The sequence below is a fragment of the Vombatus ursinus genome, unplaced genomic scaffold (assembly GCF_900497805.2).
Source record: "Vombatus ursinus unplaced genomic scaffold, bare-nosed wombat genome assembly UNPS02014818.1, whole genome shotgun sequence".
In the NCBI taxonomy this organism is placed as follows: domain Eukaryota; kingdom Metazoa; phylum Chordata; class Mammalia; order Diprotodontia; family Vombatidae; genus Vombatus; species Vombatus ursinus.
The window spans coordinates 4,275,917-4,298,156 of record NW_020954596.1 but is presented as its reverse complement, the minus strand read 5'-3'; the positions used below and the strand labels follow the sequence as shown (position 1 = coordinate 4,298,156).

The 22,240-nt window shown below is 42.6% G+C and overlaps 2 protein-coding genes across 11 annotated transcripts in view; one reads left to right on the top strand and one right to left on the bottom strand.

Moving 5' to 3' along the window:
* IDUA (iduronidase alpha-L-) overlaps positions 1 to 22,240 on the bottom strand; it is a 71,055-nt gene that overhangs the window by 38,463 nt on the left and 10,352 nt on the right. The gene's annotated exons all lie outside the window — the stretch shown is intronic.
* On the top strand, positions 626 to 21,845 carry SLC26A1 (solute carrier family 26 member 1). The gene is made up of 3 exons (XM_027836488.1): positions 626 to 713; positions 17,013 to 17,650; positions 20,224 to 21,845. Exons 2-3 carry the CDS (start codon positions 17,030 to 17,032, stop codon positions 21,745 to 21,747), a joined length of 2,145 nt encoding a protein of 714 aa, XP_027692289.1. The 5' UTR covers positions 626 to 713; positions 17,013 to 17,029; the 3' UTR covers positions 21,748 to 21,845.

Here is a 22,240-nt window from a genome sequence, read left to right as displayed (position 1 = left end):
CTCTTCCCACATCCCCCTCTTGTCTAACAGCTACACTGCATTTTGGCTTGTGCTCCTGGACAAAATGATACCAGGACTCCCTAAGTGTTATCTGTTCCTCTTCGGGCTCTCACAAACGATAAGCTCTCTGAAGGCAACACCCAGGTCTTTCCCTTCTCCAGGCTCCCACATGGCCGGGCACATAGTGGGACTCAATTACTATCCACAAAGTTCATCGCAATTCCACAGGTTCTGTTCTGGAAACTGAGAAAGGCCCTTTAATAAAAAACGGCAGAATTGACAAATTCCCCTCCTAGTTCCTTATCATATGAAGTAAGTTCGTTATTCTTCCCAGATGCCAAAGAACCCTAGCTATTTGTGAGGCTCTGATTACAGGACAACCCACCAGATTAGCCCTCTTAGGTAACACTTGACTTTGCAAAACACATGAGTCAGCAATCTTTGGGGTAAATAATTGAACAGCAAGCCTGATGCCCATTGGGTGCTGTTTGAAGGGAGGGATTGGATTAGCTGGCACAGTATGAAGGGCCAGTATTAGCTGGCACATGCTGGCACAGTATGAAGGGCCAGGACCACTTTGAGGCCAGTGGAGGCCAGTGCCCTAGTCCTCCTCCCCAGACATTCACTCCCCATGGTGCTGCCATCAATTCTTCCTTCTCTCCATCTCTGAGGTGCTAATTCAGGCTAGAACATTAGCCCTTCATTCTCCCCAGGTAAGAAGAACTCAGTCACTGTTTTTCTTCTTCAGTTCTGAAAGGTGCACAGGTAAAAGAGGTAGAGTGGAGAAAGGGGGAAAAAAAAGACCTGGATTTCAAGTCAGAAGGTCTGGGTTCAAATCCTCATTCTACTTACTGCCTCCAGGGGCAAGTGACTTAACTTATCTGAGACTGAGTTTCCTCATCTGTAAAAGCAGTTGAACTGAAGGATTCTTAATATCTCAGCCAGATCTAAATTTCAGGATCCAATGCTCTCAGAAAAACCTGCAAAGACTTACACGAGCTGATGCAAAGTGAAATGGACTGTGCACAAAGTAACAGCAATATTGTAAGATGATCAGCTGTGAATGACTTAGCTCTTCTCAGCATACAACTATCCAAGGCAACTCTGAAGGACTTAGGATGAAAAACGCTATCCGTCCCCAGAGAGAGAACTATGGTGTCTGAATACAGATTGAAGCATACTTTTTTTTTAACTCTTTATTTTTCTTCAGTTTTGTTTGTTCGTTTGTTTTGGGTCTATGACTATTGTTGAAATGTTTTGCATGACTACACATGTATAACCTATATCGAATTGCTTACCTTCTCAATGAGGGGGTGTGGGGTGGAAGGAAGGGAGAGAATTTGGAACTCAAAGTTTTAAGACCAAATATTAAAAATTGTTTTTGCATGTAACTGGGGAAAAGTAAAATACTAAATTAAACTTCAGGATCCAAGGGGAATGTGGCTAACCTCCCATTGCTTCCTCTCGTGCCTGCAAGAGACACACATTCTTCCTCTTGTCTCCTCCAGTCTTTGATTCTATCCCATCTTCCTGATCTTGGCATTTTCCCTTTGCCTATTTTAAAGTGCCAAAAAAAAAAAATTTAAAGCTTGGAATTATTTTAACTAAAGGTTAGGTGCTGAAAATCAAAATTGGGAGATGGGGAATAGTAACCAAAAAAAAATGTCTCTGCTTCGTACCCCTCTCCTCCCCACCACCTTCTTTTCCTTCACTATAACTATTCTAAATTACAACTGGTTAAGAAACTGTGCTAGATGGACTCCGTGAGGCAGCAGCATCAGTCTTGGGCGCCCATCCTCTGGCATGAACAGGTTCACGCTGGCTGAGCTGTTAGGAGCCCAAACTGGACAAGGCACCTGTGGCATGGGGCTAACCCCAAACATGTTATTAACAAGGAAGACTGATGTATTTCTCGAACATGGAATTCAGTATTTTATGTTATCAATCAAGAAAAAATCTGGATGCATTTTTCTTGTGGGTGAATATAGGACAAGGTAGATTCCTCTTACTCAGGAAAGAAAGGGGCTACTATGTTGGTGTTGGTTTGTGGTTTTTTTTTTGACATTCATTTTTTAACTTTGAGTGCCAAATTCTCTCCCACCCGCCCTCCCCTACCCAACTGAAAAGATAAGCAGTATGATACACATTATAGTGAAGTCATGCAAAACATACTGCCCATCACCTCCCTCCCAAAAAAAGCAAGAAAAATAAAGAAAGTTATTATAATTTGGGGGCAGGTAGGTGGTGCAGTGGATAGAGCTCCGGTCTTGGAGTCAGGAGGACCTGAGTTCAAATTCAGCTTCAGACACTTGACACTTACTAGCTATGTGACTCTGGGCAAGTCACTTAACTTCGACTGCCTCACTAAAAAGTAAGCAAGCAAGCAAGAAAGTTACTATGATTTTTAATTGAACTAAGGTCTGAGCACTGGACATGGAGTCAAGACGACCCAAGTTCAAATCTGGCCTCAGACACTTACCTTCTATGTGACCCTGGGCAAGTTACTTAACCTCTGTCTGCCTCAGTTTCCTCATCCTTAAAATGGGAACCTACCTCCCAGGGTTGCTGTGAGCAACAAATGAGAAGGTATTTGGAAAATGCTTGGCACATAATTGGTGATTAATAAATGCTTATTGTCTTCCTAAAATCTTTATGGAAATGTCAGATATCATCCTCACAATCATAAGGAATGCTAACCTTCCCTACGATCCCAGTGATGGGGCAGGAAGGAAACATGTGGTGCAGACAGATTTGAATTTTTAAACCATGGAATTTTTAAAAGTGTCCGTTCCATTTCAGATGAGCTTTGCAGAGTGCCTTTCCTCCTAAGGGCCAAAAGCTGCAGAGAACTTTAACCTCAGAATGCTGTGCTCATCCTAGGCAGGTCCCATTTGGGGTGTGTGTTTCTTATCACATGCAAACACAGCTTGGTATTCTAGCCAGCATACATGTAGAACAAGATGATTTCCTCCCATTTGGGAAAGTGTTCTGGAGCATTTTTGAAATGCTCCAGAAAAATCTAATCGAGCCTAAAAATCTGATTTAGTCTAAAATCTAGGCTACAATTGCCTAATTAGGTGACAGAACAAGTTGGGGCTCTTAGCATCAGATGCAATATTCCACGCATGTGCATAATTTATAATGCTGACTTTTGCTCACTGAATCACAGCAGTTCAGAGATGGAAGGGACCTCAGAAGTCATCTAGGTCATCAGACCTGCACACAAGCAGGAATGCTGTCAACCTCTGCTTGAACACTGCCACTGATGGGGAACTCACTACCCATCCCCTGCTTTTTAGGGAGAGTTCTATTTGTTATACCAAACTAAAAGAAAAAAAGTGAAAAAGGGAAGGGAACAAGCCATTTATTAAGCACCTGCTATGTACTAGGCACTGTGCTTAGCACAAACATTATCTCATTTAATTCTCACAACAACCCTGAGAGGCAGATGCTATCATTATCCCCATTTCACAATTGAGGAAACTGAGGCAAACAGATTAAGTGACTTGCTCAGGGTCACATAGCTAGCAAGCATCTCAGGTCAAATTTGAACTCAGGTCTTCTTGATTGCAGGTCCAGTGTTCTATCCACTATGCCACCTAGCGGTCAACCATTGCTCCGACTTCTGCCCTTTGGGGGCAAGTAGAACAAATTTAAATCTTTTCCTAGATGGCTGGAAGACAGTTTTCTATTTAAGCAAGGAGATTCTAGCACTTAAAGCTGTGTGACCTTGGACAAATCATTTAAGACCACTTTGAGCCTCAGTTTTCTCATCTGTAAAATGGGGATAATACCCCTACCTTAGAGGGCTATAGAAAGTTAAGCTATTTAAAGCACTATAGAAACATGAACTATTCTCACTGTGAGTTTTTTTTTTTTTTCCCCACAATAAATCTTGTTACTGTGGTCCACACACAGGAAGATACTTTCCTGGGATGTCATTTGGAAAGCTCTGAGAAGCCAATTCCCCTTAAGGTGTTAATATCCAATTCCACTAACAGTTTCAAGCCATTTATCTTTGTTCTAATATTTAATAAATGCTTGTTGAAGTGTTTAGAAATAACTTTCTCCTCACGTATGTATTTTAAAATGGGATGAGACTATAATCCAAGGGAATGGCAGTAACTTGCAATTACAGGGTCTCAAGAGTCAAAAGGGACCTAGGAGATCACTCAGTCCAACTTTTCACCCCAATGTATCCCCAACAAGTATTCATATGGCCTCTGCTTAAATAATTCCCATATTGGGATGCTTACTACTTTTTTTAAAAAAAATTTTAATTTTATTTTTTCTAATTACATGTAAAAACAATTTTTAACATTCATTTTTTAAAATGGAATGGACCTTGGAGGTCATCTCACCCAAACCCTTCATTTTACAGATGAGGAAACTGAGCCCTAAAGATGTTAACTGACTTAACCAAAGTCACAGAGGTCATACAGGGATTTGAATCCATGTTGCTTAACTCAAACTCCAGTATTTTCCTTATTGTGATCAGTTACATCAGTTACCATAAAGGTAACTGCTAAACATTTAGAGCTTTACATAAGTCCTCTGTACCTAGCATGCCCTATCCTCCCTGGATTTCTCTAAGACATTCAACTTCCACCTTCTGCAAGAGTCCCCCAATTCCTAGTGTCTTCTCCTTTTAAATGACCCTCATCCACTCTACACAGATGATAGATGTGCGTGTTTATTTTATATCTAAGTATATATATCCACACACTTATCTATGTATATAGATGTAGGTGGAAAGAACTAGATATCTACATGTTTTCTCCCTCATTAGAATGCATGCTCCTTGAGAAAAGAGGTTGTGGGGTGTTTTACCTTTCTTTGCGTCCCCAGCACTTAGCTGTACGTGCCTCTACAGTGCCTGGCACCTAATTAGAGTGTGGGCCTGGAGCCAGTAAGATTCTTCTTCCTGAGTTCAAATCTGGCCTCAGATACTTACTGGCTGTGTCACCCTGGGAAAGTCACTTAACCCTGCTTGTCTCAGTTTCCTCATTTGTAAAAAAATGAGCTGAAGAAGGAAATGGCAAACCACTCCAGTATCTTTACCAAGAAAATCCCAAATAGGGTCACAAAGAGTCAGACACAACTGCAAACAACTGAATAATAACAACAAATGTTTGTTAACTGACTGACAAAAAGGTAATGGGTTGTGTTGATAGTGGGTTCTTTCTCACGGAGGTCTTCACAAAAAAGGCTAGAAGGCCCCGGTCTGGGAGCCTTTTAATTTTCTTTTTAATATTTTGATAACCGTATTTCAACATAATTGATTTCCTTTGCAATCCTATGAATTTCATTTTATGCATTTAAAGACATGATTCTGAAAAGCATCACCAGACTGCCAGAGGGGTCCAGGACGCACAAAAACAATTAAGAACCCCTGACCTAAGTGGCTTCTGATGTCCCTTCTAACTCTGAGATTCTGGGAAATCACAGATGCCCTAAGCCTCAATCTCTTTGTAAAACAGGGATGATGATGACGATGATGATGATGATGATGATGATGATGATGATGATGATATTTGCAAAGCCTATCTCACAGGGTCGCAGTGAGGAAATCACTTTGACAACCTTAAAGCACTCAAGAAATGGGAATTATTATCATTACATTCCCTCTGCCCTGGTATTTGGGGAATGGAGTGTGTGGGTGGGTGGGGGTGGGGGCAGGGGTGGGAGTGGGGGTGTGTGTGAGTATGTGTGTACAAGCTGTTTGAAGCCAGAGAACGGCAATCAATAAAGGAGGTAGGGGTCTGTTTACTGCGGAGGAGGAACTCTGGACTGTGCCAGGGAGTTGCCACTGTTGTTATTATGACACTAAAGAACAGGCCAGATCAAACCCACGGACGAGGTGACTCCCCTCCTTCAATCTCCAAAGGCCACAACGTGTTCTACGGTCTTGTGGAAACCAGAACTTAGCCTAGTGCCCGGCTGACAGCACAGAACGTGTTTACTGACTGACTGAGTGGGACGTGGATGGGTTATTGTTGAAAGCAGGTTTGGGTGTGCTAGCGAGAAACACTAGAAGGTGTGGGCCACTTCATTTCCATTAATTATATTTCACTCTCAGACAGAGAATTACAAAGTGTGATGAGCTTTAGCATGTGGTCACACTGCACTCGGGAGACACGACCTCATAGATGTCTAAGTCTGGCTCTGTCTGTGCTCCATCATTTATTCACCAAAGCTCACTCCAGGACCTCTACATCACGAATCCAGAGGATCAGGGTTTCTAGGAGACGGTGCCCACAGAGATGGGGAAGTAGAACCTTCCCAAACCTCAGCATCTCACAACTGGGAGGACCTCAGAAGTCATATAGTCCAACCTGTATCTGACTAGGAATCCCTAGGATAATATCACTTACAAGGTGCTATCCAGACTCCCAGCAAAGAAGGGGAACCATCTCTTGACAAAGTAGCCCATTCTACTTTTTATGTTGCTGTTTGGTCATTTCAGTCGGACTCTGTGACCCCATTCGGGGTTTCTTTGGCAAAAATATTGGAGTGGTTTGTCATTTCCTCCTTCAGCTCATTGTACAGATCAGGAAACTAAGGCAAACTGGGCTAAGTGATTGCCCAGGGTCGCACAGCTAGTAAATGTCTAAGGCCTAATTTGAACTCAGGAAGAGGAGTCTCTCTTTTCACTGCGCCACCTAGCAGCCATTAATGGACATTCCATTCCACTTTGGAATAGCTCCAATTTTTTCTCAGTTTTTGTTCTCTCTAAGTCTTCTCCCAGCTAACCACCCCCTAGTTCCTTTAACCAAATCTCATATGCCATGATCTTGAGGACCCTTTACCATCACGGTCATTCTTCAGCTTATTTTTTGGAGATTTCATTGTTTTAGGGAACTTCCAATGAGAAATTCCCTCCATCAATACCAGTTGCACGTATTATGCGATTTGTCGTCTTAGAGAGCTGCCTGAGCCCCTGAGAGGTTAAGTGATTTGTCCAGAGTTGCACAGCCACCATGGGTCAGAGAACCTGAACTCAAGACTTCCTGACTCCAAAGTCAGCTTGCTCTCAGTTACACCATGCTGCCTCTCCCAAGTTGTCATAGTTCTTCCTAAACTGAACATATTCCATATGAGGGTTGATCAATGAGAGGGTCTGGCCAATATGACTCTCAATGCAGTCTAACATCATATTAACTCTTTTGGTTGAAATATCATACTCTTGACTTATATCGAGCCTAGATCTTTCTCAGACAAACAGTTGGGCACCCCTCCTCTACATTATACTTATGAAGCCAACTTTTTTAATCCTTTACATTTATCCATATCAAATTTCATCTTCTTATATTCAGCCCAAAGGTCTAGCCTGCCAAGAGATTCCTGGATCCTGACTTTGTCATCCAACACGATGGTTAATCCTCTTGGCTTTGTGTTATCTGCAAATCTGATAAGATGCCATCTCTGTCTTTATTGAGGTTATTAATCAAATGTTTAATAAGGAGAGATTGCTGGAGCACTCTAAGGAAGGATCTCCCCCCAAAAGCAACATCAGCTCATTAATGACTATCTCATCAAGTGAGGACATTAACCAGTTCTGAATCTAGCCTAGGGATGCTTAACCTGGGGTGCACAGATAAATATCAGGAGCTGTGTGAACTTGGATCGGAAAACAATTACATCTTTATTTTGACCAACTTGTAAATGAAATTTAGCATTTCCTTTAATTATTTAAAAACATGATTCTGATAAAGGGTCCACGGGCTTCCCCAGACTATCAAAGGGGCCCAGAACACAAAAAGATGAAGAACGCTTACTCTCTCTCCATATCAGCTACAAAAACAGCATGAGAGATCTATGGTTCCAAGAAGCTGTAGCACGTGCAGTGGCCACACCCCTGGTTGAGGGTAACTGATAAGCCTCAAACCTGTTAGTGAATTAAGGGGATGTCTACCCCCAGCATGTGAAGACTTCCCTTGGCAGAATGGGCAGATAAGAACAGTTTGTTCTAATAGTCACGAAGGCGGCTGAAGTAGGTGTTGTGGCGGGCGCCATTAGAGCTGGGTCAGACATTGAAAACACCAAGGTCATCCAGTGCTTCCCAAACCACTTGATGAGTGTAGAAGAGAGAGTGAGGCTGATGACTTTGTGCAACTCTGCCTTGCTTAAATCTAATTCACGCGTGAGTCAAGACATCACCCAGTGACGTCACTGAAAAACGAAGGACAAACGGCAAGTAGTGAAATCTAAGTAAACTGTACTGACAGCATTGCCATGATTTGCTAGTCTAGTATTCCTAGATAACTCTCTCCTTACTATGCTTGTGCATTTGAGAATTGTACCAATTGTTATTGTAGAAACACCCCTATAAGAGTTAGCTTCCTTATGCACAAGGCTGGTCATGTCAGTCCTCTGACCTTTGAACCTCAGTTTCCTCACCTGTCCAATGGAGATAATAATAATATGCTATCTTATTCAATCAGTCAATTAATCAATCAGCAAACATTTCTTTATTTACTAAATGCTTGCCATGGACCAGGTGTTGGGCTGAGCGCTGGGGATAAAAAGACAAAAGTGAAAACTTTGCATGGTTGTAGTGAACAAAGTGCTTTGAAAACTCTGTAGCACTAGGGAAGTGCGCGTGTGTTAACGAAGTTTATTCAGTTTCTTAGTCTCATCAAATTCAAGTCTTAAGAGGCAGCTAGGTGACTCAGTGGATAAGTCAGGACGACCTGAGTTCAAATTTGGCCTCAGACACTTACTAGCTGGGCAAGTAAGTCTACTTACTTAGATCCTGGGCAAGTCACTTAACCTCTGTTTGCCTCAGTTTCCTCACCTGTAAAATGAGCTGGAGAAGGAAATGGTGAACCACTCCAATATCTCTGCCAAGAAAAACCCAGGGAGAATATGGTCCACAGGGTCACAAAGAGGCAAATACGACTGAAAAACAAGTCATTTGTTCTCTCCCTGTCTTTCCAGCCTGATCTGACACTACTCCCCTCCTCAAATCCTAAGCTCCACCCAAACTGGACAATTCTTTCTGGCGGTTCAAAGATCTGTCACTTCCTACCGCTGTGACTTTTCTCTGTCCATTCCTCGTGCAGGGAATATTCTCTGTCCCATTCTTTGCCTGCTGAATTCTTACCAAGCACTTTAAAGTCTATCTCAATAGCTGCTGTCTCCATGACCCTTTCCCTGATTTCCGCTGTTGCTAATAACCTTCCTTTGAGATTGCACACAGCAATGTGCCTTCACCTCTACCGATGCCCTTAACATGTAATGTTTTGTATCATCAATGTTTTATCTTCTTTCCCTACCAAGCTAAGAGCCATGGGGGCTGGGACTGTGTCTGATGGAAACACTTCCTCTCCCCTACCTGGAAGCATGGTCCTCTGCATAAATCAGGTGCTGGATGCTTGTGTGTTGAACTGAATTTTGCTTTTTTTTCTAAACTTAACACAGTTCTTACTGAATGTTGGAGCTGGAAGGAGACACTGGGGGGTTAACAAGTCCCAGATTTCCTAGGGTTCCCAAAGCACCCTGGTATTCTTTGGCAATGTGAATAAGATTTCCATGAGAAAAAAAAACCTTTTTAAGATATTAACTCTGAAATCACAACTGAATTAAATATTTAAATATTTATTACAGTGACTTCTGGCCAAGATAACTGCCTGAACAGAGGCAGATGACCCAGCTCCCTCATGACTACTTTAGCAAAAACATAATATTTGCACCAGACTGAATAACGATCAAGAAGTCCCATGAGAAACTATAGCAAGTGGCTTCTTCCACCCCTGAAATGCACAAAAAAAAGGCAGGCAGAAATGTGCAGGCAGTAAGAAAAGAGGCTGACAACTAAGCCAGGACCAGCACAGGCAAATGAGCCAGGTGGTCAGGAAACCCTGTGGTAAGGAGCTTGGGAGCCCTAAGAACCAGTAGCTACTAGAACAGCAGAGCAGCTCCGACGGGGATAGCCCAGGCACAGGGGCTCCATGTCTCTCTTCACTTGGTCCTAAGACCCCAGAAAGAGAACTGAAGATATAGCACTTTGCATGCCAAAGCTCAGGGGCAAGGTCTAACTGCAGGAGTCGGACGGTCAGTCCAGAAACGCAGGGGACCTAAGGCAAGGCCACACAAGACCAACCACCCCACTTCAAAGTATAGCAGGATGCAGACTGCGGCCTTGACACAAAGACTCAGTTCAGGAACTCAAGCCAGAGGTTACGTACATCAAACACAATGTCAACTATTATCAAACATGATTACAGTCCTAAAGGCCTCCCAAAATCTCTGCTCCCAAAAGGAACAAATAACCCAGTGACAGCTACGGTGATTCGGTGGAAAACAATTGATTTTCTACAAGGACTACATGAATACTTAGAAGAAAAGGAAGAGAGAAAAATAAATTACAGACACACTCTGGAAGAAAGGGAAAAGAAAATGGTAAACCTTATCCAAGTTACACATTCCCGAAAAACCAGACTAGACCAAACAGAAATGAATGATTTCATTAGATAGCAACAAACATTTGAACAAAATCAAAAGATTGAAAAAATGGAAGAAAATGTAAGAGAGTTGGCATCAGAAACAACAATTAAAAATTGTTTTAACATATAATTAGGAGAAAAATAAAATATTACATATAATTAAAAAAAAGAAAACCTAGACAGTTTACTTCAAGAAATCATATATCAAAACTGCTCAGATCTATTCGAAGCAAAGGGCAAAGGAAAGACAAGAAAGCAGGAACCCCAACAGGAAAATTCTCAGGAATGCCTAGGCCAAAAGCCCAAGCTTCCACATCAAAGAAACAAATACTGAAATCAATCAGACCAAGGAATTATGGTCAGTTATCCCATCTTGGAATACGATATTCCAAAAGGTTTAGAGAAATGCTTATAACCAAGAGTAACTTTCCCTGCAAAGATCAGAATCAGCGTTGGCAGGGAAGAAGGCAGTGGTAGGGACAGACTTTTAATGGAACAGAGGACTTCCAAGCAAGGAATGATCTGAAGGACTTCCAAGTCCTTCAACAGAGGACTTTTCTGATGAAAAGACCAAAGATGAGTTGGAACTTTAAAATATAAATACAAGAGTCAAGAGAAATCTAGAAAGGTAAACTTATTTGAGACATTGGAAGGGATCATATGATCACGTGTGCTAACATTCTAACAGAGGGAGAACCAAGTATTTTTTCAGAAACTTGATGTCTTCAAAGGGAATTAAATAAGAAAAACAGGACCTGGGGGTAGATAGATTCTATTTTGAGGGTTAGCTTTTCTATACAACTTTTTGCACTTGTGTAGAAAGGAGGAAGAAGGTGATGGAACTTGTTTTTCCTCCTACTTGGGGTCCACAAGAAGATATGTATTATAATAATAATGACAGCTATATAATAATAATAACTAGCATTTATATAGGTCTTTAAGGTTTGTTGAGCACTTTACAAATATTATCTCATTTTGATCCTCCCAGTTACCACGAGAGGTACTTGCTATTATTATTCTCATTTTACATGAGGAAACTGAGGCAGGCAGTGGTTAAGTGACTTGCTCAGGGTCACACAGCTAGGAACTATCTGAGGTTGGTTTTAAATACGTTCACTGCGCGGCCTGGTTGCCCTATGCTTAACTATACAAACACGGAGGAAGAGGGTTGGGAGAGTGGGCTTCCATGAAATGAAGCTCATTTTTATCTGAAACAAAAGAGGGTTAAACACACATACAAGTACACACACACAAACAGTGTGGTGTAGAAACACACAACTCAACAGGGAAATAATCTGGAATGGGGGGGGGGAATTAAGAAAGAAAATGAAAACAATACCAGTATGAGGGAGGGGACTGTTGTAAATAAAACAAGGGTCTTGATACTGAAAACAAGATTCAGAGGGGAAAAAAGTAAAAGTAAAAAACTAAAACCTAAGAGGTTGTCCATCAGATGGGGAATGGCTGCACAAAATGTGGTATATTAATATAATGGAATATTATTACACCCTAAGAAATGACAGAAGAGGGGCAGCTAGGCGGCGAACTGGATAGAGCACTGGCCCTAAAGTCAGGAGGACTTGAGTTCAAATCCGGCCTCAGACCAAACACTTGACACTTACTAGCTGTGTGACCCTGGGCAAGTCACTTAACCCCAACTGCCTAAGCAAAAAAAAAAAAAAATGACAAAAGAGATGATTTCAGAGAATCCTTGGGTAGTATGAACTGTAAGAACGCTGACCAACCAGGTCTCCAGAGGACCTACGTATGATGAAGAGTGCCACCCACCTCCTGGCATGGTGATTTTGGACACACACAAGGTGCACAAAGAGACACCCATGTGTGGACAGGGCCACGGTTCAGAATCATTTAGCTTGACTATGCTTATTTGTTAGAAGAGGTTTTCTCAGTTTTTAATCAGGGAGGAAGAGGTTAAGAAGAAGTTTGTTCAGTCATGTCTGACTCTCTGTGACCCCATTCATGGTTTTCTTGTCAAAGATACTGGAGTGGCTTGCCATTTCCTTCTCCAGTTCATTTTACAGATGAGGAAACTAACAAGGTGAAGTGACTTGCCCAGGGTCACACAGCTAGTAAATGTCTGAGGCTGGATTTGAACTCAGGAGGATGAGTCTTTCTGACATCAGGCCTGGTATTCTATCCATTGTGCCACCAAGGAAGAGAAATAAATATATCCCCAAAAAGGAGGGCTGGTGAAACTTTTTTTTTAATGTTCAGAAGGAAAAAGAAGGAAGTTCAGAAGGAAGCATAGACAAGAGGGACAGTTTTGAAAGTGATGTATGGAATTATTGTGCACTTTTTTAAAAAGTTAAGTGGTATGAAATGTAGTTTCATGGTTTCATAGGTAATCTTATTTTTATGTTCTTCTGTACACGGAAATGCTCTCATTTTAAAAATGAAAACATTTGTTACGTACAGAATTTTTTTTGTATGAATGTAAGTCTTGCTTCCTTCATTTTTCTTTGAACCCTTTACACCATCCCAGAGAAGGGAAGAGACTTCCCCAAAGTCACACAGCTATTCCTTACCCCTACCTCTCTTTGTGTCTTCCCCTGCCTCACCAAGATGGGGAGATGCCCCTGAGCTATAAGAGGCCATTCCTATGGCATACGCACTCCTGATAGGAAGGTCCTGCCCATGTGAACAAGCTTTCAGGACAAGTACAGCATTACTACGTGCATGGAGAGAGAAAACTCGATTTGCAGTAGGAAGAAACCTGGTTTAAATCATCTGTCAACAGGCTAAACCATAGGTCTTTGGGCACATCATTTTTTGTTTGTTTGTTTTTTGTTTTTGGGCTAGGCAATGGGGTTAAGTGACTTGCCCAGGGTCACACGGCTAGTAAATGTTATGTGTCTGAGGCTGGATTTGAACTCAGGTCCTCCTGAATCCAGGGCCAGTGCTCTATCCACTGCGCTACTTAGCTGCTCCTTGGGCACATCATTTAACCTCTCTGGACTCATTCTCTCATCTGTAATAATAAAGATCCTAACGCTATATGGTCTTATGATCTTACAATCAGCCTTAGTTTGACAGGATTCATCACAGAGTTGGCCAGCAGGGGAGGAATTTTTTTTTTTCTAAAAAAGTAATTCATAATGTATGGTATAAGTAAGTGTCTGTGACCTCCATTACTGGAGGGACCCCCACGCCTAACCCAAGAAAATAAAGGAGCCATGAGTACTCCTGTGAATACTGTATCTCAGATTTGGAAGAGACCCTAGGCGCCACCTAGCACAACTTGTACCTGGAAAAAAAAAAAAAAGAGCCTCCCCAAAGAACTCAGCAAGTGGATATCCAGACTACAATGGAGGACCTTAGGATCACAGACCTAGAACCAGAAGGCACCTCATGGGCAATCCAGACCAACCCCCAACTTCATGTTATAGATGAGGAAACTGCAGCTCAGAGAGGGACCTGATTTGCCTAAAGTCACAGAAGTAGTTAGCAGCAAAGTGGGGATTGAAACTCAAGTCCTCTGATGCAAAGAACAGCCTTCATCCTGCAGCACCATGCCACCTCCTTTCAGTGAACCCACAGTTTTTCATCCAACACTCTACTATCTCTTCTAGCCTTGTGGCATCTGAAAATTTTATAAGCATCCAATCCAAGTCATTGATAAAATGTCCAATGATATCAGACAAAGCCCAGATATCTAGGACATTTCATCAGTAGACATCAATTCATTAGTGACTATTCTTTGGGTGTTCCATGTCCCAAGGTTCCCTGGTCCAGCAATGATCAGATTCATAAATATGATCTCAGCTCCTAGTTAAATTGGTTTTTGAAACATCAATCTGGACCAGGGGTTCTTAATCTTTTTTGTGCCCCAGATCCCTTTGGTAGTCTGTTGATGCCTATGGATATTCTAAGAAAAAAAAAATTTTAAATAATATTTTATTATTGTAAAAACAATTTTTAACATTCTTTAAGTTTTGAGTTTTAAATTCTCTCCCTTTCCCTCTCCCTGAGATGGTAGGCAATTTAATATGTTACACATGTGCAAAAGAATAATGTTTTAAAGTACATATAATAAAATACATAAAAGTACAAAGAATACTGATTATATTGAAATAGTTATCAAAATATTTTAAAGCATAAGCTTAAAGATGCAAGGCTAAGAACCTTAATCTAGACCAAATTCTTCATTTTATAGAGGAGGAAAAAAGTCCCAAGGAGGGAAAGAAGAGCTTGTCTGACATCACACAGCTAGTAAATGACAGAGCCAGGACTAGGACCCTGATCTCTTGACCCACTATCTCTGGCCCATTGATAAACCATGCTTTATTTTTGAAAGTATGAATCAAGGAAAAAAAAAAAGAACCTGAGAACATTTACTGCAGTGGTAACACATGACAGGCAGGCTGGCTGGCAGGGACGTCCTCTCTAATTAAATCTGTGCTCAGTCTACATGGAATTAATGTTCCTGGAAGCTGGGAGCTGCTCTGTGGAGACAACGCCAGAGATCTGTGGTGAGTGAGTCACTACAAGGCATCAATTTGGTGTTGATAGCAATGACAAGGTCAAGAAGGTGATGGCTAAGAGATTCCCTCTCCCCCCCTCCCCTGGCCCTTCCCATAAAACAAAACAAAAAAAAAATAGAAGAAAAGACACATGCAGGGTATCAGTGAAAGACTGAGAAGTACTTGCAGATGGAGAATGGAGCTAGTGCAGGGAAAGACTGTGAGATCAGCATCCGCCTGGAAGCTGCCACCTAGGAGAGGTTTTCAACAATAATAGGCTTGTAGCATTAAGAGCACAACTCCTAGGGGCCTGAGCATGACGAGAAAAGCAAGGAAATCCACTGCACTCGTAGAAGAAGTACTAGAACCAGAGTCAAAGGACTTAGATTCATTTCCCAGCCCTACGACTTAGGGGGTAACCTCAGGCAAGTCACTTCCTTTCTCGTCTCAGTCTCCTCATCTGAAAAAAAGGGGAGGGGGGTTGTACTAAATATCTAGGTAGCATTCTATCCACTGCACCACCTGGCTGCCCACAAATTGTGGGTAAGTTCAAAAATGACCTGTGATGTGAAAATATAAGTGATGCAAAAACCTATTAGCTGTTTTACATGATTGCACATGTATAACCTATATCAGATTGCTTACCATCTCAGGGAGGAGGGAGCGAGGAAGAAAATTTGGAACTTAAGACTTTAAAAAAAAATGTTAAAAATTGTTTTTGCATGTAATTGGAGGGGAAATAAAATATAAAAAAAATTCCATTAGTGGCAAGTATGTAATTCTATAAGTGATGCACAAAAACTATGTTATCCAAGAAGGCAGAGGACAAGCAGGGTAGTGCTGGCATTACTGTGCTAATTTTGACTTATACTTTTAGAAAAGCTATATGAAATAGATGCATAGTTTCACAAAGAATCTTCTTGTATTATCCATTGTCTGTGGGCACGTTTGTTCATGATTGTCAAGTTCTTAACAAAAAAAATGTTTAAGGACTATATAAACTATGTAAACAGCCATAAGCATTTAATTGTATTCAACAGAAGTCACTGTTCCAAATGCTGGAGATAAAAACTTAAACATAGAACCAATCCCTACCTTCAAGAAGCTTATGCTCTATGGGGAGGAATACTACATGTATATATGTGTGCATCCAGTTATTTGATGTAAATTTAAGACGGAGGGAATTAGAAACCTGTAGGAGGCTGGAGGCAAGAGGCAGGGGGGTGGGTATCAGAAAAGACCTCATGTAGATAGTAGTTACAGAGGTGTGCTTTGAAGGATGCTGGGGATCTATGTGGTATGTAAAGTATGTGAGACTGGGAATGAAGTGTCTAAATCAGAGGTTCCCAAACTTATTTGGCCTACTGCCCCCTTTCTGAAAAAAAAAATTACTCAGTAACTCCCTGGAAATCTACTCTCCCTCAATGGTTTTTTTTTTGAAAATTTGAGTCATTTAAAAAAATATATAAAATATTTTTTTAAATGATACATCTTAAATTAAATAATTTATTGCAAATCTGTAGATTTTTTTCCTGCATTGAATTCTGATGACACAATATTGCATCATGTAACCATATAGTATCATATTGTAAACAAGTCATCACCTGCACATATTTCTGCCAATGCTGGACTTTCTGACATGCTGGTCTGCCAACACTTGCTTGTCAAGACTTGTCAGCAGACTTGACTACTGATCGCTTATAACTTGCATTTTGTGTGTTTACTGAGAAAATAATGTAATCACTATGACTTTAACTCTATTACATGCCAAATGAAACCTATATGAACAGTTTTTCAAAATTTTCTTATCTTTTCTTTCCTTAGGCCTCCACCACCTCCTTATTTTTATTCAACACCCCCCAACTGCACCCCAGGCTAGCCCCCATGAATCATTCCAGCACCCTCCAGGGGGCAGTATCACCCACTTTGGGAACCCATGGTAAATAAAACACTACCTTCTCCTTTTGTATAAAAATAATAGAACAAGAAGATGGGACCCATGGGCTGGTGCATCTGGGAAAAGCTGAGGTCTCCTAATGTTGGCGGCAGCGGGCCTTCTGACTGACATTTGTTTCTCTGGCAGGCACAACTGTGCACAGCATGAATGCTCCCAAGATGGATGGGCAAGCTGAGCTGGAGAGAGCAGATCCTGGGCTGCAGATTCCCATCCTCATCCAGAGACAAGCTCCAACTCAGAAAAGCCTTCGAGAGATGGCAAAGGCTAAACTGAGGAGGAGCTGCTCCCTGACCCCGGCCAGGCTGAAGGATTCTGTTCTGGGCTTCTTCCCTGTGACAGTCTGGCTTCCTAAGTACCGCTTCAGAGAATACATTGTGGGTGACATCATGTCTGGCCTCGTCATTGGGGTCATCTTGGTCCCTCAAGCCATTGCCTATTCCCTGCTCGCAGGTCTCAAGCCCATCTACAGCCTCTACACGTCCTTCTTCGCCAACATCATCTACTTCCTAATGGGCACCTCCCGGCACGTGTCCGTGGGCATCTTCAGCCTGCTCTGCCTCATGGTGGGGCAAGTGGTGGACAGAGAATTACAGCTGGCTGGGTTTGACCTGAATGAAGACATCTCCCCAGACAGCAGAAATGGCAGCAACGAGACCTTCCCAGCTTCTGATCTGCCTCTGGGGAACACAGGTCCAGAATGCGGGAAGGAATGTTACGCGATCAGCATTGCCACTGCCTTGACTTTCCTGGCCGGAGTCTATCAGGTAAGAGTCCCAGCCCAACAAAAAGGCTCCCACTGACTCAAACCCTTTTTAGTTTGGTAACACTTTACTGACATAACCTTCAAGAATCCAGAATCACCTTCTGAGCATGATAAGGGACCAGAAAAAAGGATGACCATTTACCTACTCTTACAAAGCTTTTTTCATATCTGTTATGTTATGTTATTGCCTCTCTGGCAATCTGGTGAAACCTATAGACCCCTTCTCAGAATCAGGTTTTTTAAAAATAATATCTACATATTTTATTGTGTTTTTGTTTCTTTTGTCAAATATTTCCCAATTACTTTTTTGTTTTAATTTTTTTCTTTTTTGTCTTTTTTAGAATCATTTTGGTTTCTTTTTTAAATAATCATATTGAAGGAAATGCTAAATGTCATTTGGAGGTTCATGAAAACAAATATGTAATTTTTTTCCACCAAAGTTCCTGGACTCCCTGAAATCTATCCACACACCCTTTTGGGGCCCCGGGACCCCCATTTAAGAACCCCTGGACTAGATGGTCTCTTTTCCTGCTCTGACACTTTGCAAGTCTGTGATTTTACTACATGCTCAGTATCAGGAGCCAGGATAAGGATGAAACAGTGCCTGCGTCTTTCTTTGGTTTATCTCTGAGATGAGGGAGGCATAAAAAGATAACCACAAATATTGGGCAGCATATGACTTCCTGATATCTGCCAGGTACAGACAATAGACACTGGGGGAGCTCAGCCATCAGGGTGGCTTCACAGAGAAAGGAATCTTAAAGGATGGATCACATTTTGCAAAGTTAGAGTGTCAAAAGAGAGCAGCACTCCTAGTAATGACGGCATCAATGGTAATGCTAAAAGCAACCACATAAGACTTCCTCACAAAGAGGATGGTCATCTTCAGAGTAACTGTGCAAAGATTCCAGTATCTATTTTACCAGGGAGGAAACTGAGGCCCAGAGAAATGAGGAGACCGGCCCAGTCACAGAATTAGTAAATGACAGAGCCAAGATTCAGACATAGCTCTTCAGTTTCTGCAACCTGAGACTGGAAAACAGCAGAAAGGAGAAAAGGTGTGGAATCAGGAATTAATGAAGAACTATTTGTTCCAGGGGTGGGGAACTGAATCCTCTGGATTCAGTCAAAGGGCCACACTTGAGGACCTAGAGGGCCACATGTGGCCTCGGGGTCACTTATTCCCCAGCCCTGAATTTCTGTTCCAGGGACAGTAAGCAGAACAACCTGGCTGTACCACAAGGACAATACTTTTTTAAAATAGATTTTTTATTGATTTATTTTGCCTTTACATTACCTAGATTTCCCTGTATTCCATGCCTTTCCTCCTCCTACATTGTCCTTTAGACAAAGAATGTTTTTCAAGAAAAAGAAGAGGAAAAAAATCATCAAAACTTCTCAATGTAGCAAAAAAAAAAAAAAATCTAACATTGAATGCAATGTTCCATACCCCATGGGGATAATATTAATAGGGAAAATTATTCTCTTGTTAGTAATGACAGTGCCCATAAGGCATAGGGCCCCAGGAGCATGTTTGTTAAGAGGGAAAGCTACTTGGTGTATTGAAGAAACTGCATGGCCCGGAAGTCAGGAGACAAGGCATCTAATCCTGACTCTGTCACTAACCCACTGTGTGACCCTGGACAAAGTAACCTCACAACTCTTAGCTTCAGTTCCCCCCAAATAAAAAGTGAGGGAACACAGCATTTCAGAAGAAGGATTAGAATTCAGGTTCCTCCTAATTCCAAATCCCTCAACCATTCTACTATGATATATGAAGTTTTTCTTTCCATTGTCACATGTGAAGTTTTCCAATTGCATCAACCCAAAACAGACTGTCTTAGATAAATAGAATCCATGTTGGGCTGTGATTTGCATCAGTGCAGGGAAGACTCACATTAATAAAACCATGGATCACTGAAAGTGGGAAGATATGGCTTAAAACCAATGTCTGGGTTACCTTCCTGGTCAAAATGCTTGTAAGCTCTGGTGGGGACCTTTTAGACATAAACCCTTTCCCCGCTCTGGTGTTTTCTACCCCTACACCTGTAATCAATCCACTGTGGAGCCATGCCTTCACTGAAAGGAATGCCTCTCTAACGATAAAATTTCAGAAATGGTGAAATGTTGCTAGGAGGAGACATTTTTTTGGACACTGACTCACTAAGTGACCTTGAGCAAGCCCATTCCTTCTCTGGACTTCAGTCTTCTTAAATATAAAATGGGAGGGTTGGACGGTGGGGTCTCCGAGGTCCTTTCAGGTTCCACATTCTATATTCAAAAGCTGAGGTGCCAAAAGCCAGCCAGCAGCAACCTGAGTGGGACCCAAACCATTGTAATGGGAAATGTTTAACAAAACTAATAAAACATTGCTAACGTTACATTTTAAAACCGAGCCAATACATGGTCTGCAGGGATCCTTAGGTAGGTTGGTGGCCCCTATTTCTATTTGAGTGTGAAACCACTGTTCTAACACTCCTTTAATGCTCCGGTGTTGTGGAGTTCTAGATTCACGATTAAGTATTTGGTCCTAAACGTTTCACCTGCCCCTTTGACACTCCACATTCTTTCTAGGTTCTCATGGGACTTTTCCGGCTTGGTTTTGTCTCCACGTACCTCTCACAACCTCTTCTGGATGGATTCGCAACGGGGGCCTCCTTAACAATCTTAACCTCCCAAGTCAAATACCTCTTTGGAATAAAGATCCCCCGTCACCAGGGATACGGTATGTTTCTCGCCACGTGGGTGAACATGATTCGAAACCTCCCCCAGGCAAACGTCTGCGACGTCATCACCAGCGTCATCTGCTTAACGGTGCTGGTGGCAGCCAAGGAGCTAGCAGACAGGTACAAGAATAAGACGAAGATTCCTCTGCCCACTGAGCTCATCGTCATCGTCACTGCCACTCTGGTGTCTCACTTTGGGAATCTCCACGAGCATTATGGCTCCAGCATCTCTGGGGACATCCCAACTGGGTTCATTCCCCCCAAGGCGCCCAACTTTGGGTTGATGCACCGTGTAGCCCTAGATGCTGTTCCCATAGCTATCATTGGATTTGCCTTCACGGTTTCACTGTCAGAAATGTTTGCCAAGAACTATGGCTATCCCATCAAAGCCAACCAAGAGATGTTTGCGGTTGGCTTCTGCAACATCATCCCATCTTTCTTCCACTCCTTCACCACCAGCGCAGCCTTGGCTAAAAGCCTAGTCAAGACCTCCACCGGGTGCCACACCCAAGTGTCCAGCGTGGTCAGTGCCATCGTGGTATTGTTGGTGCTACTATTCCTGGCTCCATTGTTCTACTCCTTACAGAAATCCGTCCTGGCCTGCATCATCATTGTCAGCTTGAAGGGGGCTTTGTGGAAATGCAGAGATGTGCCCAAGCAGTACCGTGTGAACAAAACGGATGCCTTGGTATGGGGTGTCACCATGGCCTCTTGTGCCCTCATCAGCACTGAAATTGGGCTGCTGGTGGGCATCCTCTTCTCCATGTTCTGCGTGGTGGGCCGCACACAGCATCCACGTGTAGCCTTGCTAGGCCAAATTGAGAACACCATTTTCTACGAGGACAGCAAACAATATGATAACCTCCTCCCTGTCCCCAAGATAAAGATATTTCGGTTTGAAGCCCCTCTCTATTATGCAAACAAGGACTTCTTCCTAAAATCCCTCTACAAGATGACAGGCCTAGACCCCACGTTAGAAGCAGCGAAGAGGAAAGAGTGTGAGAGGGGGAAGACTACCACGGATGAGAGGCATGTGGAAAAGGGAGTCATTAGAGAACTGGGCCAAGCTGACACAACCTGTCACCTGGTCCCTAAACAAAGTGAATTTCACACCATCATCATCGACTGCTCCTCGGTGCTATTCCTAGACACTGCTGGCATCAGCACACTGAAGAATGTGCGGAAGGATTACAGGGCCATGAACATTGCCATTCTCCTCACAGGCTGCAACCCGTCGGTGAGAGACTCTCTGAAGAGAGGCGGCTACTTTGGCAATGATGACTCAAGCATGAAGGAATTACTGTTCTACAGCGTGCATGGGGCAGTGCAGTTTGTCCGGGCCAAGGAGCAAACGATGGACTCCACCGTCTAGGGCTCAGACCCCTGCCGGCCCCTAAGAGCCAGCAGGGGAACACTCCCACACAGAACCTCAGGAGGGGGGAGGGGCGGAATCCCTGCTTTTGAAGCAGGATTTTAAAGGGTTCGAATCCCAGCTCTGTTACTCACAAGCTGGGTAGCCTTGCGTCAGCCCTCCCTGATCCTCAGTTTGCTCTTATGTAAAATGAAAGATTGAACGAGATCAGTTCTATGGTTCTTTCTAGCTCTCAATCCTATGATCCCAGAAAGGTTTTACTTTTGGGGGGGGGGGTGAATATTCGAACCATTATTAGACATCCGTTTTCTATTATCTAAAAAGAGAACAACAGACTGAGGTCTGTCAGCCTGGGGCTTTCCCTCGGGGGTTAGAGACACCTAGGAAGAGGGCGTGCTAAGGTCTGAAAATGTCCCTGTGCCAGCAGAAAGACACCACACCCAAGTGGCCTTACAGTTACACTGGCATCTGCACCAGACACTGTCTGATCTGG